The 26,468-nt window shown below is 37.0% G+C and overlaps 1 protein-coding gene across 1 annotated transcript; it reads left to right on the top strand.

The window, feature by feature from the left end:
- Positions 1-1,997: 1,997 nt before the first annotated feature.
- LOC107725301 (protein FAM208B-like) lies at positions 1,998-26,312 on the top strand. Its single transcript, XM_016534516.1, has 22 exons — positions 1,998-2,521; positions 4,196-4,344; positions 4,439-4,534; positions 4,634-4,706; positions 7,774-7,865; positions 7,978-8,115; positions 8,199-8,326; positions 8,432-8,445; positions 8,670-8,769; positions 8,907-9,001; positions 9,115-9,215; positions 9,301-9,373; positions 9,741-9,812; positions 9,929-12,124; positions 12,488-13,271; positions 14,028-14,460; positions 17,701-20,826; positions 20,914-21,036; positions 23,043-23,196; positions 23,301-23,406; positions 23,550-23,731; positions 26,057-26,312. The coding sequence occupies exons 1-22, from the start codon at positions 2,491-2,493 to the stop codon at positions 26,152-26,154; spliced, it is 8,364 nt and encodes a 2,787-aa protein (XP_016390002.1). The 5' UTR covers positions 1,998-2,490; the 3' UTR covers positions 26,155-26,312.
- The last annotated feature ends 156 nt before the right edge of the window (positions 26,313-26,468 follow it).

The following is a 26,468-nucleotide window of genomic DNA, read 5'->3' as shown; positions in this document are numbered from 1 at the left end:
CTACTTACATAAAATGCATATAAATATCAGTTATCATTCTATACCTCTGAATAATGTCTTAATGTATCATATTTAAATGCGTAGTTTTATGACCTCTTTAGTTTTCATTCTGAGGGCAAACATATCCAGTGATTGAGAGATGTACAAATGAATGTTCCTTAAAAGCCTGTTTTATCATATTTGATACTTAAATTTTAACATGATTGTTCTAAAAAAATGGAAAGTTGTATGGAAAGTTGCTTCAGTCAAGTAATAATGTCTCCAAGATGCTTAAAGAGACCTACCTACCTGCAAAGCTAGCTGAAAAACCGCCACCAACTGGTATGGAGTGTGGATCAAAATGACTTACTCCCTTCCCCCCTTTTTTTATTTTTGTTTTTTTTTATATTCTCTACCACAAATTAGTTATTTTAAGGTACTGAACAATTCAAGAAATTTCTTTTTTTTCCCTTTTTTTTTTTTTTTAATTCTCTCCCACAAATTAGTTATTTTAAGGAACTGAAAAATAAAACTATAGCATTCATTCCTTGAGTTATTTTGTAAAATATATCTCGGTGTAAATTGCATTTTAATTTTTTCTAAATTTTGCACTAGAATCCTTCTTTCAGTCTCGTATTTCTGATAGTACAGTATAACATGTTCCACTGTTAATTCTTGTCCACAAAATCCACACCTTCCCGTTTCATGTTTACCCATTTTATAAAGTGTACTATTTAATCTTGTGTCCAAATCTCATCCTTGATATTACTATCTCATCTCTCCTGTTTTTCCCTGCACTTCTCATCTCTCCCACTTTCCTTTGAATTCTGTAAAACCACCGACCTTTTTTCTCCTTATCCCATTGTTTTTGCCACCTTTACTTCAGTCTTTTCTTAATAATACTCTTGATTTCATTCTTACTTAGATTAACAATTAAGTTAATGTCGTTGTTTTTAACTGCTTCTTTTGCTTCTTTATCTGCAGTTTCATTTCCTTGGACACCAATATGCGCCGGCACCCATACAAATACCACTGTACTCCCCATCATTTGAATTCTATATAACGTTTGCATTATTTCCATTAAAATGTCTGGTCTACTTTCCGAGTGACTGTACTGTAAACTAGCCAATGATGAACATGAATCTGAACAAATAATTGATTTCAAAGGTCTTATCTCTTCTATCCACTGTATTGCTAATAATAGTGCAATCATTTCCCCTGTATAAACTGATAACTCATCACTGATCCTTTTCCTTACTGATAAATGAAATTCTGGAACAGTAAACACTACTCCTATCTTATTATCCAAACTCTTTGATGCATCTGTGTAGATCTGAACATAGCTGTAGTACTCATTAATATATGTCTGCACATTATACAAATTACATTCCTTACCCTTATTTTTCTGTTCTAACAATGTAAGTACAGTTGGAGTAACATTTCACTGATTAACTTTAAGTTCTGTTGCTTTCTTTATCACTGTCCAGCCAAAACTTTAAAATTTCCTCCTCTCTTTTTCCCAGCCAAATACACAAAATAATGATCTTTAAAAAAGCATCATATGACCCCTTTAATATTTCAAGTAAGATGTTTAAACTGTATTGTCTGCATTCCTTCAAAAGTAGGCTTAAATATTTTCTATATGCATTACACCTTGGCTTTGCCCGACCAAAGATCGGCAGGCACAGCAGGACAAAATCAGCTTTGTTTTGCTCTAATTCACTCAGTCAGTGAACATTTCGTCCAGGACTGAATGTTCTTTTAGGCGTGGTGGAGTTCAGGAATGCAGAAAACTGAATAGCTCCACCTAGAGGCCGGAAGAGTAAATGAGGCTTTTTCAGAGCAACTACGGATATTTGTTAAATTCATGCTACTGGTGTCTACTCGTTGTCGATAAATAACCATATACAACTTCCCTTTTAATTACTGAATCGACATTCAGGGATAAATCAGAGTATAATTTGCTACGAACGGCGTGGTTTCAATATGCCTGGACTGCGACTACTAGCGACGCCAAACGGAACTGAATGCAGGACGCAAGATGGACGCGAACGTCTGACTTTCTGTTTCTTTTTCGTTTCGCTTTTGCTCGCGCGAGCTACTCTCTTCTAGATACCGCGGCGTGCCTCGAGCAGACGGCACGCGCTGTCGAATGAATTGGAATCCCAGTCAGAATTCGAACTCCGTTAAAAACAGTCCTTCAGACCGATTCGCTGGCAGCCGTTCGTTTCCACAGCCCAACGTTTACTGTCTTTATGTGGATTCGCTTCCTGGTTGCAACACACAGTCACACAGCACAATTCTAGTCCTTCAAAACGCAGTTCAGCTTCAGAGACCAGTCGTCGAGAATTGTATTTGTCCTTACAGCTTTAAATAAACATTTCATGACTGTTTTACGGAAAAGGCAGTATCTTTTTATTCGTTTAAGTGGAATGTCGTGAGCCGTCGAGGATTAGAAATATCTAATATATCGTGTGCAAAGCGAAAACCTGGGATCTATGCCTCGTCTTCATGGAGAATGTGACTACTCGATCAACAGAAGGTGACTGGGTTTAGTGGCCTCGTGGACACGTTTAGTTTCTGTTTTGACGTCAATAGCGTTTGTATAATCCGTTTTGTGCTGAAATATCTATGCGTGTATTTATACATTTCTGTGTATTCAGAAATCCAATCCACACACATTTTTTGTGGTAATTTTGTTTGTGTTTACAGCTAACGAAGCTGGTTAATAATTTGTGAGTTTCAGTCATAGGTATTTCAATATAGTCACAGTATTGCAGCTTTGTGAACAATTTTAAACGACTATCCTACTTTGGTTGAAAGAAGACACGAATAACTTACTGGTTTGGTTGGCTGCTCTTAACTCTAAACCAATTCTGCAGTGGAGTCAGCATGGGCTTGGTAAAACTACACGTGATAGTTTTACCTTTGCTCCAAGCTTTTGGATTCATTTGAATAAGGGTTGATTACAATCACGTTTTTCAGTTCACCACTGTACAGTGTCCTCTCTTGTACTTGGTTCAGTTAGTGTTTTTTAGATTTTCTGCATGATCTCTAATATGAAAAGTCTTCTTATTTTGGTCTTTATTCTCAATGTTTTGAGATTTCTAAATGTAAATTATGGCCAGTATGGTCAGTAATGTTGATGTATTTACCGTTATGTTATATGAACCTCATTCCATGTTATATAGCCTATTATGTATACCTTTATGAAAATTAACCATGGTTTTACTACAAATAAAACTAAAAAACATGGTTACTATAGTTAAACCATGGTAACCACAACTTAACCATGGATTTGCTACACTAACCATAATTTAACCATGGTATTTGTAGTAAAACTGGTTATACAAATAATGATCGATATGCCAAAAAAAAAAAAAACGGGTACTACACTTTTAGTATAATAACACCATGGTTCATTTTCATAAGGGTATAAATGTTGAGATTTTAAGATTGAGTCACAATTGACATATTGCAATATCAATTTTTGTTTATTATTATTATTATTATTATATTATAAATGTGGTAACTGTTTTTTAGCTGATCTAAGATGATCTAAGATGAACATTAGCTGGTTCTAGCATGGTTGACAGATGTTTCAAAAACCAGCTTGACCACATTTAACTGGTATGACCAGCTAATAGATTTTCTATCTAGAAAAGTTAGAAGTTGGAAATCCACCATGTGCTGAAGAGTCTGCAAATCCACCATGTGCTGAATGAATGTGTCTGCATTTCATATTTCTGTATAGTTGCATCAGTTAATAACGAACAGAGTTATTTAATATGTGACATTCTAGTTGTTGTATTCTACATTAGGAAGATTAGTGCGGAAACAGGAGTCTTGCGCAGTTGTACTGTACTTAATGAACTACGTGGGTTTTTTTCAGCATAAGAATTGCACAATTGTTCTTTCTTTAATGCCGAATACTGTTTTGTTTGTTTTAAAGTTGTTTAGCCAGTTCATGAAACTGTTGGTTTTTACAGACGAAGTTGTTCACAAAATGACTCTCTACCAGACTTATTGCTTTTACCGAGCGTTTATCTCAAAATGTCCTTGAGATGACTTTTACAACATGCTCTCTGGTTACAATTCCAGAGCGACAGAATGTGACCTAGAAAACTGTCCATTTAGTTTGTTATTGGAATGAAGGAATGTTTTGGAAGATTGTGAAGCAGTTAGTATAACTCAAACATGTGTCCTGTTTTACCAGGTCTTCTGGAGCCTGTGCATCCAGGCTCAGTAACCTTTAATGAGAGTATTCTAGCCCCACTTCATAACAACTATTTGTATGAGGAATCAAAAGAATGTTTCACATACAACTCTGCCCATTTGATCAACAATGGCGCTTTACAAAAGCGGGTAAGGTTTATCTAAATGTTCCCCATTCTGCACTTAGTTTTGAGTGATTTAGTGAGATTTGCGTCATGTTATAATAAATGTATTCTTCCAACAGTATGCTGCCTTTCGTTCCGAGAAATGTGAAAAAGGATATTCTGAACAGGAACTTGAAGAGTCATTTGGCTTCCTGTTGCTTGATGATGCAAACAGGGTACAGAAATACAACACTAATGGAGCTTATTGAATCGACCTCATTTCAAAATCTTTCTGAAACTTCAAACCTATTACTGCAACATCTGTTTTCTCACAGGCAAGGAAAATTGGCAAAACAGGCTTGTTGGTTGGACAAGCAAAATGCACTACTCTTGGAGACTCCTCGAAAGGTAAAGAAAGATAGCCATTGCATTATTTGGTGGTCGTTTCAGTATAACAGCCTGATGTGTTTACTTGCATGCACAAGATAATATTTCACATGTGACTGCAGCAAGATCAGCCAAGAGGAGGAAGCCTTCATACTTGTCTGACAGGACTTGATGTGAATGTGCTATTGTCAGCAACGGTTACTGGCATGATTTCCATTGCCACAATTCAGTGAATTGTCGATAAATCCCAGCTTTGTTTCTTTTTATATATAGTGTTGTAAGTGAATTGCAACTTTGTTGTATTGCAACTGAATAACTGCCTCACACCATGTAAATAAATGGCATATACTAACAAAAATAGCATATAACAGATTACTAAAATAATGGCTTTTAATAGTAATAGTGTTCACAGGGTTGGTCAGGAGAACTGCATATTTCATCATAGGTTCTCCTACTTATGAAAAGGAAAAGTGAAAGTATGCTACGTAAGAGATACAGTTAATCTATAGAAAGAGAAAGTGAAGGTTTGCCTTTACGCTGGTCTTCTCACTACTGTATGAGCTCAAATAACCTAGATACAGAAGTATTTCTGTATCTAAAATGAGACTGAAATGAGACCCATTTCAAGCAAAAAAATCTCATATCATCAGTCACATGGTGGGAGTATCATGGCTTGAGGATGAGCAGATAATTATTAAGTGGTTTGTCATAAATTTTGTATCAGACAAGTAGATTTAAGAGGAATGTCTGGGTGTTTGGTGGACAACAAAATCTGAATATGGGTCATGCAGCAACACTACTACTACTACTAGTCTTGCAATGAAAAAACAAAATACTTTACTTAAATGGATAGTTCACCCAAAAAATTCTGTCATTAATTAATCACCCTCATGTCGTTCAAAACCCGTAAGACCTTCGTTCATCTTCGGAACACAAATAAAATATATATTTTTAAAGAAATCAGAGAGCTTTCTGACCCTGCAAGGGAGCTACCACAGTCAAGGCACAGAAACGCAGTAAGGTAAGGACATCAGTAAAACAGTCCATGTGACATCAGTGGTTCAACCGATGGTGGTGCATTCCTGCACGTAAACAGCCCGCGCCTGCATCGTGGTACTCTCCAAAATGGTGCCAGGGTGACGCAGAGGAGAAGAATTGTTGAATAAATTGGTTATTTTTGTTTTCTTTGCGCACAAAAAGTATTCTCGTAGCTTTGTAAAATTATGATTGAATGACTGATGTCACATGGACTGTTTTACCGATGTCCTTACTGCGTTTCTGTGCCTTGCCCGTGGTAGTACCCTTGCTGTCTATGGAGAGTCAGAAAGCTCTCGGATTTCATCACAAATATCTTAATTTGTGTTCCGAAGATGAATGCAGGTCTTGGAATTACGGGTGAGTAATTAATGACAGAATTTTCATTTCTGGGTGAACTATCCCTTCAAAGCAGGTTTGTGAAGACAAATAGGCCATTTGTTTGACCCTATGGTCAAATTCAGCACATTTTTATACAAATTATTTCAGGTCTTCAGATGATAATAGGTTTAAATATTTCATTTCATTACTATTTTTAAGTTTTATGTAGCTGGTAAGTCATGCTTATTTTATGTGCTTTGAGCCACTTCTGTTTCCAGTGAGGGGAAAGACTTGATATACACATACCTTTGTGAGTGTAAAAGCAAACAGTCTCTACAAAGATTGCACAACCAAATAAGAGTAAACCATGTAATATTGACTGTAAGTTGCTATCATATCAATGTCCTTATATGCAGGAATATTTTCAGACCCAGTGAGTAATCAGTAGGAGGATAAAAGACAGTTTATATTTCAAAGTCTGAAAATGGCTAAGAATACTCTTGTGATGTGTTTTTATTATTATTATTATTTTTTTTTTTTTTACGAATTTTGTGAAATTTAGAAATGTTGGTATATTGTCAAGGTTTGTTTAGTCTCAGTTCTAAATATCCCTGACAACACCCACAGTTTATTCTCTGACCATCTGATGTAAACCAAAACGTCAAGAACTGGGTGTAAGGGCGTACACGTTTTTGTCAAACAACCTGGAAAAGATACTGTTTGTTAAAGGGTTACTCCACCCCAAAATGAAAATTTTGTCATTAATCACTTACCCCCATGTCGTTTCAAAACTGTAAAAGCTTTGTTCGTCTTCGCAACACAATTTAAGATATTTTGGATGAAAACCGGCAGTCACAAGCCTCCCGGTTTTCATCCAAAATATCTTAAATTGTGTTCCGAAGATGAACGAAGCTTTTACGGGTTTGGAACGACATGGTGGTAAGTGATTAATGACAAAATTTTCATTTTGGGGTGGAGTAACCCTTTAAGGAAGTCTTTGCTGGAATTGCTGTAGTTTTCCTAAAGTAGTTTGAATAAATCTTTGAAAAATACTATTTTTGCTTGAGCCATTTATGTAGCAAGTTAACTAGCTATTAGTTAGTAGAACTGTATATTCTACTTTGTTTTCTAAATTACAGTACATAATATGAATTATTATTGACTGCAATCTGGACCAGATTTTATGTTTTCTATTGAAAGCCTGTCTATGCAAGACTAGGACTTGCTGGCTTAATAATTACCAGTACTAAAGATTAAACTTGTTTGCTGCAGCTTGACATGTCAAGGCAAACAGACCTTCCTGAGAACTCTTTGTGCACCTTTTTTCTCATCCACAAAAATGCTGAAGAACGCGTTTTTCTGGTTTTTGACAGTCTGTTTATTGCCTGTATTGGGTATGAAAAACAGTTTTACAGAGTTACACCTTCCACTGAAGCACGTGTTGTTTGCTTTTATGTTCAGACATTACGTTTTTGTAACATAAAGACTTCTTTGAGGGCTCATTTTTCACAGTCGTGATCTTGTGGTGTATGAACACCATCAAAGCTCTCTGGACCTGATCTGTTTTGACTTGTGAATTTCTGAAATGTGGGTTGAATACAGCTTTTCTGGAGAACATTTATGTGAAATGCTATATTGAAATATTGCACAGGGTTCTGTTGCACTGTTGTGTAGTTGTTTTCTAGTATTGTTGAGGTGATTATTATCTCATTATATTTCTGGTATAAATTAGGTGTCTATATCTCAAAATACTCGGACTGCCTTGACCTGAAGCGCTGGTACGATGGCAAGACAGGCTACATAGTCCTTTTGAAGCTGACCAAGGTATGCAAGTTGGTGGGAAATTTTAATTCTTCCACCCACATTCTGTTACTTTGTGCTGATTTTTCCTAATGCACCACATGCAAACATGTTTTCTTATATATTTAAACATCAGGGGAGAGTGAAAGAGGTTACAGACAACTACACCCAGAATTTCACTCCTCCGACAGCTGGCTACGACTGCCACATATCAGATCAGTTTGGTGCTGTGTCTTCAACTACTAGTTCTTTCTTGGCCTATGAGCGAACACAGGTGATAAAGCTCTCAAAAACAGTTTCCTTCCTTCCTTCCTTAGTTTCAAACTGTAAATCTAACAAGGTTGGTTTGTCTTGCAGTACTATATGTATGAACGCCGTGATGGAAGCAATGAAATAGAAACATGTCCAAGACATGCTTGTCCGTTTGCCATTGTGGTATTCTCATTTGGGAAGATGAGCACCATGCCAGATTTGGAGCAAAAAAGGTTTCGCAATTCACTCTTTCTATCTTATTAAGAGAAATAAGTTTTACATGTAATAATGGTGATTTTTGACAACTAAAGTTTTTTTTTTCACTGTTTCTTTTAAAGCCAAGACAAAACAGGTAAGAATTAGATTATTTTGCATGTTCTTTTCTGTTTTTGTGGTGAAATTGCAAATAGGGCAATTAGCCAAGATTGTTTCATTCACAATCTTGTGCATTGCCATTCTTTCATTTATTGTAAAGGGTTTTGCACTTCTTTTGCATAATATTCAGTGTATTTTAAATGTTCCTTTGAGAGTATGTAATTATCAACATGGTGTTTTAAGCTAAATCTTGTATTGTAGTGTTTCATTACCAACCATGGATTGGCCAGTTCAAGATTGAATCTACTGTCTATGATGTTGGTCTTCAGTCTTCGAGCGGAGCCTGGTTCCCAGCCAAACTGTATGTTTTATTTAATGACATGTATAAACCATATTTGGTAATGCACCAAAAAGCTGCCCAAGAATCAAGGGTAGATTCAGATATACTATACTATGTACTTATACGCTATAGGACTGAAATGCAAACTGTATTTTCAGCCCAAAGACAGTTGAAATTGACCATGCAATTTGTGTGTCTGAGCTGAAGAGGACCTTGCCACGCGAAATCTTTGAAACTTGCATTGTGGGTGAAGGTGTGTTTAACATTTTATTTTGGTAATTGACAGGGGCGCCCATATTGGTGCTAAAACTGTAAATGAGTGCTTGGTCGACGTCTTGTAATTTATTTCCCTCCATCTCCACACAGTTTGCATAGATGGCAGATGTTTCAACTTGTATGACGTTGTGTCCTCTAAGGCGAAAAATGACCTGGCTCAGATATCCCAAGAGCTGAAGGAAAAAGACATGGTAAATATGGAGAAGAGGGAAATATTTTTAATAATTGGACAAATCTCTGAACAAATCTTTTCTTATGATTTTTTCCATTCAACAGGCTCTTGTTATCCCTCTGGAAGATTCTGGGTTTCTTATACTGTTACACTCTACGCACCTCTTCTCTTATGAAGGTAAGATGTTGCCCAACAGACTCCAATCCCACTAATTTTCTTAAGAGAATAATTGATTTTTAAAACCAATGTATAAACCTTTAAAAAAACAAACCCACCATGAGCTCCGGGGTTGTTAATTAGTGATATATGCTTTTATTAATGCTGTCAGTCTGTGTCAATTCCTGAAGAACTACAGTATATTACCAAAAATCCTAAATGTATATTTGTTTATATCTGATTATTAGAAGAAGAAAAAAAAAAAATATATATATATATATAGAGAGAGAGAGAGAGAGAGAGAGAGAGAGATTTTGTGAACATTTGTAAATGTAATTTGAAATTTTTTAATAATTGTAAAAAATATTTTACTTTCCTTTATTTCTAGATGCAAAGTCGGGTAAGGCAGCAGCACTTCAAGGCATGTTTATTTTCCCAGACTCAAGAACTGTGCCAAGAGGTAACAAGGAGAATACTTTGATTTATTAGATTTTTACATCTGTGTACCATATGCAGCTTTTATTTGCAAGTCTTTCACATCTTATGAACATATCTTTTGTATGGTTTTATGTTTAGATGCCAAGTCTGACCTGCAAAATACTAAGGTGTCAATTGAAATAATGCAAGTAATCCCAGCGCTCAACTATGCAGAAGCAGAGATGGAAAAATGTCCTCCAAACCAGCAGGGGCGCTCTCAGGTGTCTTTAGAGAAGCATTTGCAAGACTATGGCACTCTTTTTCACCCAGGGCTATTGGATGTTCCCACCAGGGAAGCCAGTATGTTTCCAGATCAATATGATGTGCCTGGTGGTTTTACCCTAATATCGCCTAAATGGTCACAGGAGGCTGGCACTCAATTAAAATCCTATTTTGATGAGCCATGTGGCTTTACTATTCCAGTAGGGAGGGCATTGGAGTTACTCACTGCTGGTCGACAACAGCGTGGTGATGATCACGATGATGATGTCTATTACTGTATATCATCACCGGAGGAGGTGCCAGAGACTTATGGCCATATTGAAATGGAGGTGACAAAGCAATCCGAGGCCATCAGTGATGCCTCTGACAGAATAGCTGAAACCGTTAATAGACAAAAAGATGAGCAAAAGCATTTGTCCACAGAGCAGCCTCAACCTGCTTTGCCAGAGGGGCTTGGAAAGCTGAGAACAGCTGTAGTTACAGTAGCTGACAGTGTGTTGGAATATCCAACTTCCACAGGGTCACCCAAATTGGGTGATGTCCCTACAGAGAATTGTGTAAGTATTGAGAATGATGTTGAGAAAACATCTCAAGGTAGTACTAAAGGAGATGCTAATGGAGTCGGTGTATCTACAAAAGAGACTCCCATCCAAACTAGCAGTACACCATTAATCAAATCAACAGAAGAAGGTGCTGCTGGGGGGATGGAGGATAATACACATCCTGAGAAAACAATGCCTGATCCTGATAAGAAAGTAAATCGGAGGTCCTTTTCAAGGCGTAGAAGTAGGAAGCGTAGAACTCATTGGAAAACCATGCAAAATAAAAAAAAACTTCAAAAAAACATTGCTTTACCGAAAGACCAGATTAAGACTGAAACCGTGCATGCTGATGACCTCAATCAAAAACCCCATTCAACTCGTAGGGGCAAGGGACGCAGGCAAAGGGGTGTGAATCGAAATCTGAGTAAAGCCAGACAAGCACAAGACCCTTTATTAAGTGTGACAACTGAAACTATTGATGATCAAAGTATAAGTCCCTCAAAAAGAGATTGGCGGTCACATCCAAGGCGTAAAAGATTGTGGAATACAGATGCCAATCTGAAACGGTCTTTGAGATCAGATGATGTAAAGAATGATGAGGAGACTATAGTGAATATACAGCACAATGTAACAAAACAAAGTTTGTCTAGCACACCCAAGAGGAAGATGGAGGGATTTAACTTGAGGGAACGATATGGCCTAAAGACCATAATCACAAACTGTGGTAGAGTCTTTGTCCCACATGGTTCAGATGTTGACGTAGAATCTGCACAAAAGGAGAAAACACATGTTGAGATGAGCATTGACACAAATGCAGAAACGATTTCTCCTGAGGAGAACAAATCCAATGAAATAGTGGAAAGTAAGGGAGAATCTCCCTTGAAGGGTAAGGAAGAATTGCCCTCTAAAGATCCACTGGTCAATGACGACGAAGACTCGGACAGCACTTCTAAAGACATGCCAAGTGCTCTCTTGTCAGCATTAAGGATATTGAGAAAACTTCACACAACCCATCCATCAGAAAGTGACAAAAGTCAGGATGTATGTCCAGAAAAGTCCATGAATGCTGCATCAAACGTGGCTGTAGGTGTCCAACAAAATAACAAGGATCATCCTGTTGCTGTTCAAGCAGATGCAACTTCCAGTGTTCCCGGAGTTTCTGACCAATCCATGCCCCCGGACCCAAAAGTATCCTCTCCTGACAAAATCAAAAAGAAAGCAAAACATGATGTGTACAGTGCAATATCTATAAGCAAATTGAAGACGGTGCTCAGAAGGGGAAAGAGGGTGAAATCTCCTTCCCCTGGTGACAATGCAAAATCTGAGCCAGATAACGCAGGGCCAGAGTCAAAAAAAGGAAAACTGGGCGCCATCGTGGATCTGAAGTGTGATACTGCCCAAAATGAGCTGACAGACAAAGGATCGCAACCCATAAATGATGAGGCACAGCATACGCCAATGAAAGGTGTGGAGTTGACAAAACAACCTGTGTCTTGGAGAGGTCTTATTCACAAGGCATCAAAAGAAAATGGTAAGAAAGTGATTAGTTTACACATTCTGTCATTAAACAAATGTTCACATACCAAGAGTGGGAAAGTGTTGTGTTGTGTATATTTGCAACCAGTTTCAAACCTCAAACCTCCTTTGTGATTACATTTCATTCTCTTTAGTAAATTAGACTGGCTTGATATTGAGGCATGATTATGCTGGTGTATTAAAATTGGCCCCACGTTTTCCCTCTCCATCTGTCTCCATCTTCCGTGTGCATGTTCTTCTGCTTCTTAAGGTCACTGTCTTACTCTACTTCCTCTTCTTCTTTTGCATGTCTGCTTGATTATGCACTGCGTCTACTGCTATTTTATGCGTTGTCTTTGTTTTTGTCTATTTCTTACAGGGTCCCTCAATTTTGACACATCAGCACCTTTTGAAATAGCTAAACACACTGACCCGCAGCTCATATCTTCGCTTATTGGGGATAGGGTGGGAAGGAGAAGAATTAGCACTGATGGCAAAGCCAGTGCAGAGAGACTGAGCATGGGTGCATCTCTGCCCTCAGATGCTTTGAGTTTACTGGCTGACTTGGCTCTTGGTGCGAGTAACGATAAAATATTAAAAAACTTAGAAGCTAAAGCTGACCAGGAGGCCCTTGATGGAGTGAAGGCTAGCGGCTCCCCGGAGTCGGTCCTTCATGCACTTCTTCGTTATCCATCTGCCAGATTTAAATTACCCCCCAGGTCTCCTTTCCCAGAAGGTCTTTTAGTGACTGGGGAACTGATTTTGGAAATATCAAAAGAACATTCTTACTCACAGCCCACCTCTCCGCTGTCAGGTTTCTCAGGTCCATCTCTCAAGGTTTCTTTTCCATCTGGAAGTGTAGAATCGCCTCTGTCATTGAAAACTGGGCTTCATCTGAACCTACCCAAAGATGCTGTGGCCTCATGTCATCAAGAGGAAGGGGGTAAAGCAGAATGGAAGCATTTGATTTCTCCAAATAAGCCATTGTCGGAGATCCTCAAGACGAAACCGCGGAGATCAAGAATTTTACACAACAGAAGCATAATCGAAAAGGAGGGAATGATTCAAGTGACGAGGATTTGGAAAGACCCATATGATTTTAAATTTGACAGCAAGTTCACCAATGACAGTAAAGATAAAACTGTCACACGAGCACTTCATGGGTAAGTACTGCTTGTTGCCCCTAAATTTCGGTTATGGTTTAATTATGATTATTGAAGTGAATATTTAATATTGTTTTTATGTTGATTTGTGGCCAACAAGCTATCCGCACAAGACAAATATCAAAATATTATGGCTTTTAGTTGCTATTTGTCTGATTAGTGACAGTATAGGGACAATATAAAGGAATAGTTCACCCAAAAATAAGGATTTGTTTTTTCATCTGCTGGTTCAGTCACGCCATTTCCATTTTTTTTAACTTGCCTTTCCAATATTTTCATCCATCCCACTAAAAAAATTATTTTTAGACTATTCATTTGTTTTATTTTCCATAAATATTTCTATTTTTTAATTAAATGTTACATGATGCAAACAATTACTGATTGGTTTGTAGTTCTCAACATATTGTTAACATTATTCTGATTCTATCAAGACTATCACAAGTCTTTACAATTACAATTTCTCTAATTTAGCCAGATAACATTTTTATCCAGGTGGTGACATATCTGTGGAATTTGCAACACCAATGTAGAATTTTACAGAACACCAAATGTCTTGAGTTTGCAAGATACAAAAATGCCACATGCTTAAAATATGCCAAAGATGCGGTTTGCACCTTCTGTAACAGTTTTTGTGGAGAGAATGTGAGTTTAACACCATTTAACAGTTTTTGTGGTAATTCTTTGAGTTATCATAACCCATAAATAGACATTCCAAAAAGGCTCTGAATTTCTTTTTCTCTTTTCTAATATTGACAGGAAATGGAACTTCAACATTGAAGATACCTATGAGGATGTCCATCTCATTTTTCACATGTGGATTGGTCTTTTCTATAGTAAGCCCACGTCCAGGTTATTTCACCTTGAAAATTGTACTGCACTTCCAAAGGAGAAGAACGTTGAAATAGTTCATTTGGACATAAACGCTATTCAGAACGCTGTGTCATTGCTCAATGTTGATTTGAGCCAGAAAGCGGACTCGGCCAAGCCTGTGCAAGTTTCATCAGAGGTTTTGGATCTTTCTGTGAAAAATGATGAGCCTGAAAATCTTCATTCAGCCTCAAATCAGAGCATAAGAAAAGACACTGCATCACAGCCTGGTGAAATGTCATCTCATAAGCATGAAACGGCACCAAGGCGTTCACCTTCTGGGACAAGTCTCTCCTCCAGTCCGAAAGTTACAGCATTGATGGTAATGTATTATACAGTATCTTACACCATTAAAATTGTACTGTATTTAGGTGATGTCATTTATATTTTTCCTTGATGAGATATTTTATATTTTTATAGAATTTTAAAATATTCTATGACAACATAAATCAGTAATTTGTTATCACCGATTGATCACCTTCTGCTAATTCATGCCTGCATGCTAGGTGGCGCCGACCAGCAATGCATTTTTCCTTAGATATGTAATGTATCTCGTATATGGTCCGCTGCTCAATATACAGCATTAAATTAAGATAAATAAAGTTTGGTTCTACGCCATAAACACAAACTATCTATAATGCCTACAAGAATACATCTTAAAATATAAATAGAGGTATAATTAGCATCACGCTACATTTGAAAATGTATGTGATTATTTGTTTTTGCTTAAAACCCACTTTAAACCATCACAGAGTACTTGTATTAACTTCTGATTGAGATCTAAAGTGGATTTTAATTCTATAATAGGCAGACATGCACTCTTTGTATGTTTTATAAAGGATTGAACGCGACACCTGCTTCTCATTTGTCATAAACATCCTTTATTGTTATAAAAATATCATGAGCTGCATAAAACACATACAGAAAATATATCGTCATAATCATATGTGTATTTGCTTTCATATTTCATGTATAGAAAAATGTTTCTCTCATTTTTCATACATTATGTCAGGAGATATTATCCCATGATTGACAGCTCTTGAGTGAACGCGCTCTGACTCATAACACTCTCAGAATACTCTTCTTCTGTGTTTGTTTACACTGGTTTTCGAAACAGCGCCTGTTGCTTTTAGTGCAACAGCAGCTGCTCCGGGCACGTGATCTTAGCTCAAATCTAATTGAACGGCCTGTTTTGTCACGGAGCGACGGGGAAAAAAACGACACACGTTTCCGCGTTCAGTGTGAAAAGGCCTTTACATAACTGTGAGTGGCAAAAGTATGTAAATCTTTGCTTTCAGTATCTGGTCTGACCCCCTTTTGCAGCAGTAAATGCAGCTAAATGGTTTTTTTGTAACTGCTGATCAGTCCTGCCCAACAACTTGTTGGAATTTTTGCCTATTCCTTAGTACAGAACCGCTTCAACTCTATGATGGTGGGTTTCCTCCTATGAACTGCTTGATTCAGGTCCTTCCACAACATTTCAGTTGGAATAAGGTCCGGACTTTGTCTCGGCCATTCCAAAACATTAACTTTGGTCTTTTTTAACCATTCTTTGGTAGAACAGTTGTGCTTGCGGTCATTGTCTTAATGCATGACTCACTTTCTATTGAGACTCAGTTCTTGGACAAATGTCCTGAGATTTTCTTATAGAATTTGCTGGTATAATTCAGAATTCATTGTTCCATCAATGATGGCAAGCAGTCTTGCAGCAAAACAGGACATGCTTCTACCACCACCATGTTTCACAGATGGGATAAGATTCTTATGCTTGAATTATTTTCCTTTCTTCAAACATAACGCTTCTCATTTAAACCAAAAAGTTATATTTTGGTCTCATCTGTCCACAAAACATTTCTCCAATAGCCCTCTGGCTTGTCCACATGATCTTTAGCAAACTGCAGATGACCAGCAATGTTCTTTTTGGAGAGCAGTGGCTTTCTCCTTGCAACTCTGCGATGCACACCATGGTTGTTCAATGTTCTCCTGATGGTGGACTCATGAACATTAAACAATGTGAGAAAGGCCTTTAGTTACTTAGACGTTACCCTGGGGTCCTTTGCAACCTCACGTACTACTACACATCTTGCTTTTGGAGTGATGTTTCTTAGTCGACCACTCATGGGGATGGTTACAATGGTCTTGAATTTTCTTCATTTGTACACAATCTGTCTGACTGGATTTGTGGTGTCCAAACTCTTTAGAGATTGTTTTGTAAACTTTTCCAGCCTAATGACCAACAACAGCTCTTTTTCTGAGGACCTCAGAGATTTCCTTTGTAAGTGCCATGATTTACTTCCACAAACATGATAAGACTTTGATAGATCCCTGTTCTTTAAATAAAACAGGGCACGCACTGACTGAAAATACCTCTGAACAGATGGACTCTAATTTCACCTTAAAATTACCTGCTAATCCTACAGATTCACACACTTTTGCCACTCACAGATATGTAATATTAGATAATTTTCTTGAATAAATAAATGACAAAGTATATATTTTTGCCTCATTTGTTTGATTGCGTTGTCTTTGTCAACTTTCAGGACTTGCATAAAAATCTGATGATATTTTGGGTGATCTTTATGCAGAAATATAGAAAATTCTAATGGGTTCACAGACTTTCAAGCACCACTGTACTCTACCAGACTTTAAAGTTGTTCTGATCACAACAAACTCATGATTTTTATAACAAATTCATATTTTTTAATACTTTTTTTTTATGTTTAATGAATGAAAATTCATTTTTCTGAGTTAACAGTTTGTTATCTTTTAGTCTTTAGTTATTTGTCATCTCTATACATACAGTACTGTGCAAAGTCTTAGGCCATTGGTGTTTTCAGCAAAAAAAAAAATTCAGCCAGTAATTTCTATATTTTGCTGTAGTGTGTCAGTAGGAAATATCAGTTAACATTTCCAAACATTCCTTTTGCCATTAATTGTAATAATCCAGTGCGGTTTTACATGCAAAAGGAGTCTGAAAACAGCCAGTGCCATCATCGATTTTGTCTGGGATTACATGAAGAAACAGAAAAAAACCGAGAAAGACTAAAATGCTGTAAAGTGTGGATGCTTTCAAAAATAATTTCATAAATAGATTTAATTTATCAATTAACTTCTATTAACTAAATCTAATCAACATTTGATGTTAGCACCCTTTGCGTTTAAAACAGCCTTTTATCCTAGGACCTAGGTACACTTGCACATAGTTTTTCAGGTAGCTTTGCAGGAAGGTTTCTTCAAGTGTCTTGGAGACGTTGGCACAGTTCTTCTGGATTTAGTCTGTCACAGTTTTTTCTTTTTCTTTTTCATGTAATCCCAGACCGACTGAATGATGGTGAGATCAGATCTTTGTGTGGAGAATACTGGCTGTTAATGGCAAAAGGAATGCTTGGAAATGTAAACTGATATTTCCTACGTACACACAAGAAATAAATAACTGGCTTAACTTTTTTTGTGAAAATACTGTATGTTTATATATAAATCAGTTATATATTTACTTCTTGTACAGTGTGTGTGATTTAAATACTGATTTTTTTTGTTACATATTTTCATTTCTCTGTTACAGAATTATAGAACTCTTGCAGATGTACCAGTGGAAAGTTCAGTGCCTGACAATGATAATGACACTGATTATGAAAATGATGTCACCACTGACTGCTCATATTCACAGCACTTGGAAAAAAACAGTGCATACAACCAGTTGTGTGAGCAAGCATCAAATATGAGAATAGGTGTTCGGATACTTCAACCAAAGGTCAGAAATGCTACAAATAATAAAGCATCCACCAGCGTGGCCACTTCTGGTCCTCAAAAAATTGGTGTTTTCCATCAAATTCTTGGTCCCATAAAACCATCAGCATTCTCAAAACAACACCGTCTGATTTTGGGTAGGAAAAGTTTTGATCTGGGTTTAAAGAATGAAATTGGGCATGTACCGCATGTAATACTGCAAAAGGAGAAAGTGTCTGACAGTGCAGAGAGTAAAGAGATTTTTGAAGCAAAGAAAGAAAGAAACAAAGATGGGTGCCCAGAAGCTCTGGTTAATGAAAATGTTGACAAGACTGTTGAACTTAAAACTGGAGCATCCGTTTTGGTGGAGGAAGAGAGTGTATCTGTAGCTGAAGAGAGTAAAGTTGTATCAGATGAAGATAGCTGGGATAGATGTCTGACAATGATGGAAGATGGAAGTGTTGAAGAAGGTGAGGAAATGATGCAAGAAAGTGAGATTAAATCAAAGGAAGAGGCAGACCTGGTTGGCAATGATACTGAACATGAAACGTCCACAGCAATGGAGGAATATCTAGATGACTTTACTTTGGTTTTGGAGGATGATATAAACAGTGTTGATATGGAATTCAGTGACGAGGATTCTGAAACCAAGGTACAGAAGGAAGTTTATGAACAAAACAGCTCCACTGAGAAATCATCTGCCTTCACCGATGATGACCATGACATGAAGATGCAGAAGAGTGAAAAACAACCTCAGACACCAGAGGAGGCAAACCTTGTAGATGGTGCCCTTGAAAAATTTAGAAAAGATTCATGTCCAGGTGAAGATCAGCTCATGTCTGTTCAAGAGAAACACACCCTAGCTGCTAATGATACTTCTGATGTAATGCATTATGAGGGTGAAACCAAGACTACTGAGCAGAGTATAGTGGTCCAACAAGAGGATCTTGATGTTTGTCAGGATGAGGCAAAACCAACAAGTACCGTTGAACCCACCAAAATAGATATTAGTCATTTAGAAAAAGATGACAAAAGAGATTTAGGCCAACAAGATGCATTTAATGTCACTGATGAGGATGATACGCTTTTTGATGAGAATGAAACACAAAGTCAAGATTCTTGTGAAGATCAAATGATCGAATCAAACCAAGAATGTCTGTCCCTAAATATTTGTGCATCACCCCCAAATACCATGACTGACTCTCGTGATGAAGCAGTTGCTCTAATTGACAAACCCTCAGAAGTGGAGGTAAACAGCATGTGCTCAACTTCCACTCAAGATGAAATTCCGTGTTATCCAGAGGTAAACAAAAGATTCAGGAAAGAGGATTTGAATAGGGACTTGCACTACCCAGATGACGCTGATCACGCTGACATGATGCCACCTAAAACTCCAGTAAGCCCTCAACCCCATGTTTCTACCACAAAGCCATTATCTGACTTTACAGGACATTATGAAGAAATCCACGATGACAACCTAAGGTGGAGTAGGAACAAATCCACTGGCACAGTGGATTTTAAAGATAAATCTGCAACAACTACTGAGCATTCACCCAATGAAGTCTCTTTTCCGTTAAAGCACAAACTCTATCCCACCTCCTATCAAAAAGACGACTGTAATTTCATAGAGGGTGCATCTCAAAATGATTCTGAACTCTATTACAGAGACAATTTACATGGATATTACCACAGATCTGATGAATCTATGCCATGGCATGATTACCAAACAGAGGAATCCGTTGATCACCAATTTTACCCATGTGGAAACGACTCTGGTGGTGACAATGGTTCACCCATTTGTTCCAAGTACATTACATCTGAACGTGACTATTCCTACAAGCACAAAGAGCATGCAAAGACAGAGAGGGATGACTACTGTTGGGCAGAAAAGAATTATAAATCGGACACTCTATCTTTCAAATACCCAATAAAGGTTACTTGCACTGCAGACTATGAGACAGAAGTAGCCCGAAGTTCAAAAAAGAAGTCTCGAAAAAGCAAATTCTGTCAAAATGCTGAGTGGGATGATGATCCTTCTGACAGCATTCAAAAAACATCATACTTTGAAACGTATCAAACAAAGCCAACTAGGTCGTTCACAGTTAGTTCCACTTCACATGTTAAGCCAAGCACGCAGCAGTTTGACTGGCGCAGGTATTTCAGAAGGGAGGTGACTTGCAGTCAGCTATTAGATGCGAGTGAGAGGGATAACAAATTTGACATTCCACCCTCATCCATTGTTACCATTTTGGACAGGAAAGGAAACCGTGTTATATTCAATAACTCTCCCACCATGAAACCATCTTTCGATGGAAGTAGTTTGACTAAGGGACTTGAAGACTCTTTTAATGAATGGCAGGAACAACAAAGTAAGGCTGACGTGACCCTGTCTGCACTTGATTGCGAGTACCTTATCTTCTCTCGAAAAATTAATCGGGTTCTCAAAGAAACAAAGAGCTCTACCACGTCACACTGTAGGTCAAATCCTGACCCGGCTTCATGTCCCATGACCGTTCGGTTTTCAAATCTCAGTGAAGTAGAGAGTTCCGCTGAACTTAGTACAGCACAACCACCACTTACCGATTTTAAGATTAAAGTGGACATGTCTGACAGGAAAGAAATGAAGGAAACGGTGAGAAACCGTAAACCACATCTCCAAAGACTTTTCTGTGAAAAAGGCAGTGGTGTTGAGTTCTCCGGGATATCAGAAATAACAGAGCAATGCGCTGTTGCATACAAGTCCATGATGAACGATGTCTGCAGCGGGAAGACTCTGCCTCGTCCAACTGAGGCAAGAAAGAGGAAGTTTGATCGAGGTAGAGTGGGCCGTTATTCTGGATTCTGTGGTCGCATCAAGAAAGATGTTTTTAACAGTCCAAAGTCTATTGTGAGTCAAGCTAAGATCAAGTACAGGTTTTATATCCTTGTCACATCAACAGATACCTTCTTTGAAGAAACCAAGGTAAGAAAGTTAATGCATTAAAAGAATCTTATAAAGTGGTCCAAAACAGTGAAGAAAGATTTTTATGTGAATTTCTATGATTTATAGAACCTTTTAGAGATTGAGGGCCACAAACCGGTTGAGCCGGACGAGTTTGACCTCAATGGTGATGATCAATCCCCTTTGCTCATTATACTGAGGAATGAGGACATTGCAGAGCACATATGTGAGGTAAGTGAATGAGTGAAACTCAAAATTTTATTAAAGGAACACGGCATCACAGTATGGTAAGGGGCGTAACATTTCCGTCACACGATTGAGGTATTCGGCCAATCACAACGCACTGGATAGCTGGCCAATCAGCGTACACCTCGCTTTTCAGAACGATGAGCTTTGTAAAAATCGATGCGTTTCAGAAAAGCGGGGCATAGAGGAGAAACAATAATGTACAGTATGTGGAAAATAATGTTTTTTTTGTTTTTTGAAATGTGTAAATCATCTTTTAAGTGGATGATTTGACCCAGATGCAAAATGGCAGCTTGAATCATTTCATTGGCTCATTTAGTAAAAAAAGACACGATTAAATGCTGTGAGAAAATTATAACTTTAAAAATTGACATAAAATAGACTAATTATGCTAAGGATGCACTGTATTGTTGCCACTAGGGATGCACCGATACCACTTTTTCCAGTACTCGCCCGATACCGATACTTTTATTTTTGGTACTTGCCGATACCGAGTACCGATACCAATATTTTTATTGCATTTGTAAAATTTTTTTAATATTGGGTACAGAAACCAAAGTCTCCTGGGCATGCTGTCACCCAGCTTCATGCAAACCTCAACTTAAGTGTTTTTTACCCAGACTCGGTCTGAATAATTTTTGGTCCCAAATTTACATCAATTTTACTGGTAGTCCACTGTATGAAGAATTTTTGGGTATGATTTGTCACGGTTTACTTTATTTTGCTATCCTCACTTACATAAATTAACTATAGTGTCCTGCACCCACTAGTAAAAAATGTTTTTGTTACTTTCACTGTTCATTTTTTTGCTCTATGGTACATCATCTGTAATTTAATAGCATTAGAGCTGCTCCATTACAGCGGATTAGTACTGTAATCACGCGCCTTGCTGTAATAATGCAGGGAACCACTCGTTATAAATCTCCTAACTGTGATATTTTCAGAAATAGAAGTCGCGTTTTTTCATCTGAAACGTGCTGCGATTTATATTCCAAAGCCACTCATATAATGCAGAAACACTCAAGCAAGCAAAACACGCGCAACGCCTGCACGTGTTTGTACTGATGCAAAATAGTACAGCCTAGCGCATTTCACACAGGCTGCTAGATTCACTTTCGCCAGAAAGTCATGTATGCCTAAGAATAAAAATAAATGAAATACTGAATGTTTAACATTATATTCATTGCATACATATACTTCGTAGTAGACATCCTTAACTCCATTCTGCTGTCTGTTGTTCTGTTGTCTTTGTTTGAATATCTGGATATGGCGCTTATCACATGCTGTTTGGTATCGGGGCATTTTAACGAGTACGAGTATGAGTACAGGAGCTCAGTATCGGCCCGATACCGATACCAGTATCGGTATCGGTGCATCCCTAGTTGCCACATTGGTAATGTATTTGTAGATTGGTCAATTTTGCATATGATATTTGATTTAATTCCATATTTGTACATTTAAATTGCCTTTGCTGTTATCGAACAGTAAGCGATAATCTAAATGAAAAAATGGGGGAAAGTTAATCTTTAAAAACACTAAACAATTTTGTAACACTACTTAATGTAATCTTTAGCAAATATCAAGTAAAATATAGTTTTTCAAACTGTACATTCTGTTGTGATGCCTTAATTCAAAATAGTTTTTAACAGTATAATTTTAATATTGGCCATTTATCAGTTATCGGTCATAAAATGAAAATAACTCTTGGCTTATCATTATCCTTCATAATTTCAATATCAATACATTCCTAGAAGAAGAGAAGAAAAGCTATGGTGCACTCAATTCAAGCCTGTTCTTAAATGGAGTTTCAGATCTGTTGAGCACGTATATCTTTTTTGGTTTGAATTAGCATGGATGTAATTCTTTTTGTAATTGTCAAACTGAAGTAAGTAAAGGGAGGGGGGAAAAAGAGCAGTTGTTCAAAAAATAGATTCTTTGTGAACTTCTTGTTTAATTGAGGTTGGCTTCTGAATGTTTTTCAATTTAACCAGGTGCCTCATTTGCTGGAATTAAAGAAGTCACCCAGTGTCCTGTTTGCTGGCATCGACCGACCCGATGATGTGGTGAACTTCACTCACCAAGAGCTTTTTGCTAAGGGAGGCTTTATAGTATGTGATGAATTGGCTCTCAACACACTTACTCCAGGTACTGGTCAAGTTGCCACACAAATTATGCATGTTGTTTTACTGGAGATGGACTGATACATTATGACATTTTCATTGGACTTATTCTGTCAAATTTATATGAAGACGACATGAAAAAAGTTGTTGGGATTCTGGAGGAGTTAGACAAGCAAGGGAAATGGAAATGGCTTCTACACTACAGAGACAGTCGCAGACTTCGGGAAAATGCAAGGTATCAAAAATCCTTTCCCACCGCTGGATGTGTGGGCCTTCAAGGACTGATCCTTATTGTGTTTATACAAAAGCTACGATTAGTTAGTATTTGCTTACTCAGTTGTGGCATTGAATCTCACTCCCCTCTAATGTCCTCGACAGGTCCAGTCCTGAAGCAAGTAAGAAACAGCAGTTTATAGATTGCTGTCAGAAAGCTGGCATAGTCGAGGTCTTGCCCTATCATGACTGTGATGTCATGTCACGGGACCGACCCGACTATCTCTTTTGTTTGACTCGACTTCAGATCCAAAACGCCTCTGTTCGGTTTCCTGTGTTTATTACAGGTAAGAGTTTAGATTTTTGTGAGAAGTACTGGGTACTCAAGTTGGAGTACTATGAATAACATTTATGAATAACATTTAATTTAATACTTTAAGAATTACAATAACCCAATACATTTTTTTTTTAAATCTTAAAAAAAAGTTATATTTACATTTATAAAATATATTAATTTGACCGGTTTCCTATGTTTATTACTGGTGAGAGTCTACTTTTTTTTTTTTTTTTTTTTAAAGATTTATTTTAGGCGTTTTTGCCTTTTATTGATAGGATAGTAGTGAGACAGGAAGCGAAGTGGGAGAGAGAGGGGGGATGGGATCGGGAAACACGGGACGCCCGAAGCGCAATGGTGCTACATGTCGATGCGCTGCCCACGAGGCTATCGGTGACGACGAAAGAGTCTACGTTTTTGTGAAAAATTCACAGGGCTAGTTTACATCAGTTAATATCAACCTATCGAACTGAATAATTCAATAATTAAAAATTAATAATATTTAATTTAAAATTTACCATAACCCAATACATTTTTGCTAAACATCATTAAAAATATTTATATTTAAATATATAAAATATATTAATTTTACACCTTACATAAACTTCCTTTGTGCCCATAATCTTCACACTCACCAGATGGGCAAGCTTTGATTTTAATTGCACTGCAAATTATCAAATCATACAGTTAACCTGTATTCTGCGCAGACATGTTTACAAGTCCAAGTCAAGTCTTTGTTATTTTTTTTTTAGAAATTAGGCAAACAATTATAACTTATTGATATTAAAAGTAATAGTAGTATGCCTAAAACAGTAATATATTACTATTGTAATACAGCTGAACTGTAAAGTAAATGTAAATTAAAAATGAGTCATTTATAATACATATATTATTCAATTTTACAATAGGAAAATTATAATATTTTTATCTTAATTTCTTCACTTGCAAGAGTTAAATCCTCGAGTTGTAATTTTGGCCAGAAACCTGCAGATTTCAGGGAAAACAGGTTTACAAATGCTTCTCATTACAGATCTGGTGAAATACGGTAATCATCTGTCCACAAAAATGTTGGAAATTATACGAATGTGAAGATAATGTGCAACTGGTGGCCATTGCGTTCCTAAATGCACATTAAACTCACACAGCACATGCAGAGATGGGAGTTGCAGTCACCTGAACTGTGTTGGACATGGCAAAATGCATGCAGAGCAACAGATATAATTATTTAATCAACTCGCAGCCTTTTCGTAATTTGATAAGGGAACTAAGCCATACCGCGCTTTCGATTTAATTCGTTTGACAGATGCTTTGCCAAAGCATTCATTCTTATAATCGCACTTTTCCAATGGGCGTCAGATGCATAACAGATGCATAACACGTGTACAGTATATAATAATGCTGGCTCGGTGTGTTTATAGATGAATTGTTGTGATATTTGATGCTGCAGCGCATATAATGAATAGAAAAATATGGCGTTTAATGAGAGAATATAATCGGCAGTGACTTCTGTCTTCATCAAGTCTCGAGTCCAAGTCAAGTCGCAGACTCGAATTTCCATCTCTCATTCTGCTATCCACTATAGTCTTGTGGTTACACATTATGGCTGGAAAGAACTAGTGAAAACTTGTTTCCTGTTATTTTAAGTTTTATTTCTCTTTCTTGGTTCCTGGTTGCTTTCTTGCTTTGTCACTGAGAGCGTAATCAGACAGACTGATCTTTAGCTCTTGACCAGGTTGTAGGTTTGGTCTGAAAGTTATAAAGGTGAGACTCTACAGGCAAAAGCACTGTTTTTTCATGCAACTGGTTGAAAGAAAACATCCAAAATACACTTTTAAGTGCTGCTTTTGTAGCACTTTATCTATTTGCAGCTGTGGATTTCAATCCATATTTTAAAGGCCATTTTTTCAAAGTGAGATTTTTCTTCTGCACTGAGGCAAAAATCTCCACTCAGCCTGAATTCAGTCTGGTAATATTGAGAATATGGCATTATCATATCAAAAGTTTCATTTCCTATACATAATCTGTCCCACCATATAAAATATGGTGACTGCTGCTGATATATCTGAGGTTATTTCATCTTGCACTTACTAGTTGTACGAAAAAAAGATAATATGCCTCACTGTAGTCTATAGCAGACCTTTTTCCTTCTTTAAATTAAACATTTTAAATTCATTTTAACAGTTGTTATTATTAATGTTATAAAATTATCAAAATGAAATAATGCTTAATGTAATTATTTACATTCTTCTGTGAACAATGCATAACATGACTCGATTTAGGGAATATTAGAATATGTTGTGATCATTTTTACCTTTTGTTTTGTTTTTTTGTGTTGCAGACACACCAACTGAATCTTTTGGAACAAATGGAATTTTAACAATGAACATTTACACATTCTCACGGATCCTTTCAAACGATACTTGTTCTGTGTCATAAATTTGTTTTTGTTTTTTTTATTCAAAATCCAATATCTTACCATTGGTAAGTACACCTTTGTTAATAGAAATAATTTATTGTTTATCATAAATGTTAAAGCATTTATCTTTGTTACTCATGGATTTGCTTACAATTTATAAGCTTTCCACTGAGAGCTTTTCAGTTTATAATACAATGTAAATGTACAAATGTAGGTCATGAAAATGTTTTAGTATGTTTTAACCTGACGTCATTTTTTATAGATGAAATTTGACTGAAACTCTAATAAATAAGCTGATTTAATATGGTTGTCATTATTCAGCTTTGTGTATTTA

This window comes from Sinocyclocheilus rhinocerous, unplaced genomic scaffold, assembly GCF_001515625.1.
Source record: "Sinocyclocheilus rhinocerous isolate Xijiao unplaced genomic scaffold, SAMN03320098_v1.1 scaffold785, whole genome shotgun sequence".
Classification (NCBI taxonomy): domain Eukaryota; kingdom Metazoa; phylum Chordata; class Actinopteri; order Cypriniformes; family Cyprinidae; genus Sinocyclocheilus; species Sinocyclocheilus rhinocerous.
Note: the sequence above shows the minus strand (reverse complement) of the source record. Positions and strands in the feature narration are given on the sequence as shown.

Excerpts from the sequence above, each read along its gene's own strand:
- LOC107725301 (XM_016534516.1), top strand. The coding sequence starts at position 2,491 with ATGGAGAATGTGACTACTCGATCAACAGAAG. Across the intron at positions 7,866-7,977 it reads TCCTTTTGAAGCTGACCAAG|GGGAGAGTGAAAGAGGTTAC; the intron begins GTATGCAAGTTG and ends TTTAAACATCAG. Across the intron at positions 9,374-9,740 it reads GCACCTCTTCTCTTATGAAG|ATGCAAAGTCGGGTAAGGCA; the intron begins GTAAGATGTTGC and ends CTTTATTTCTAG.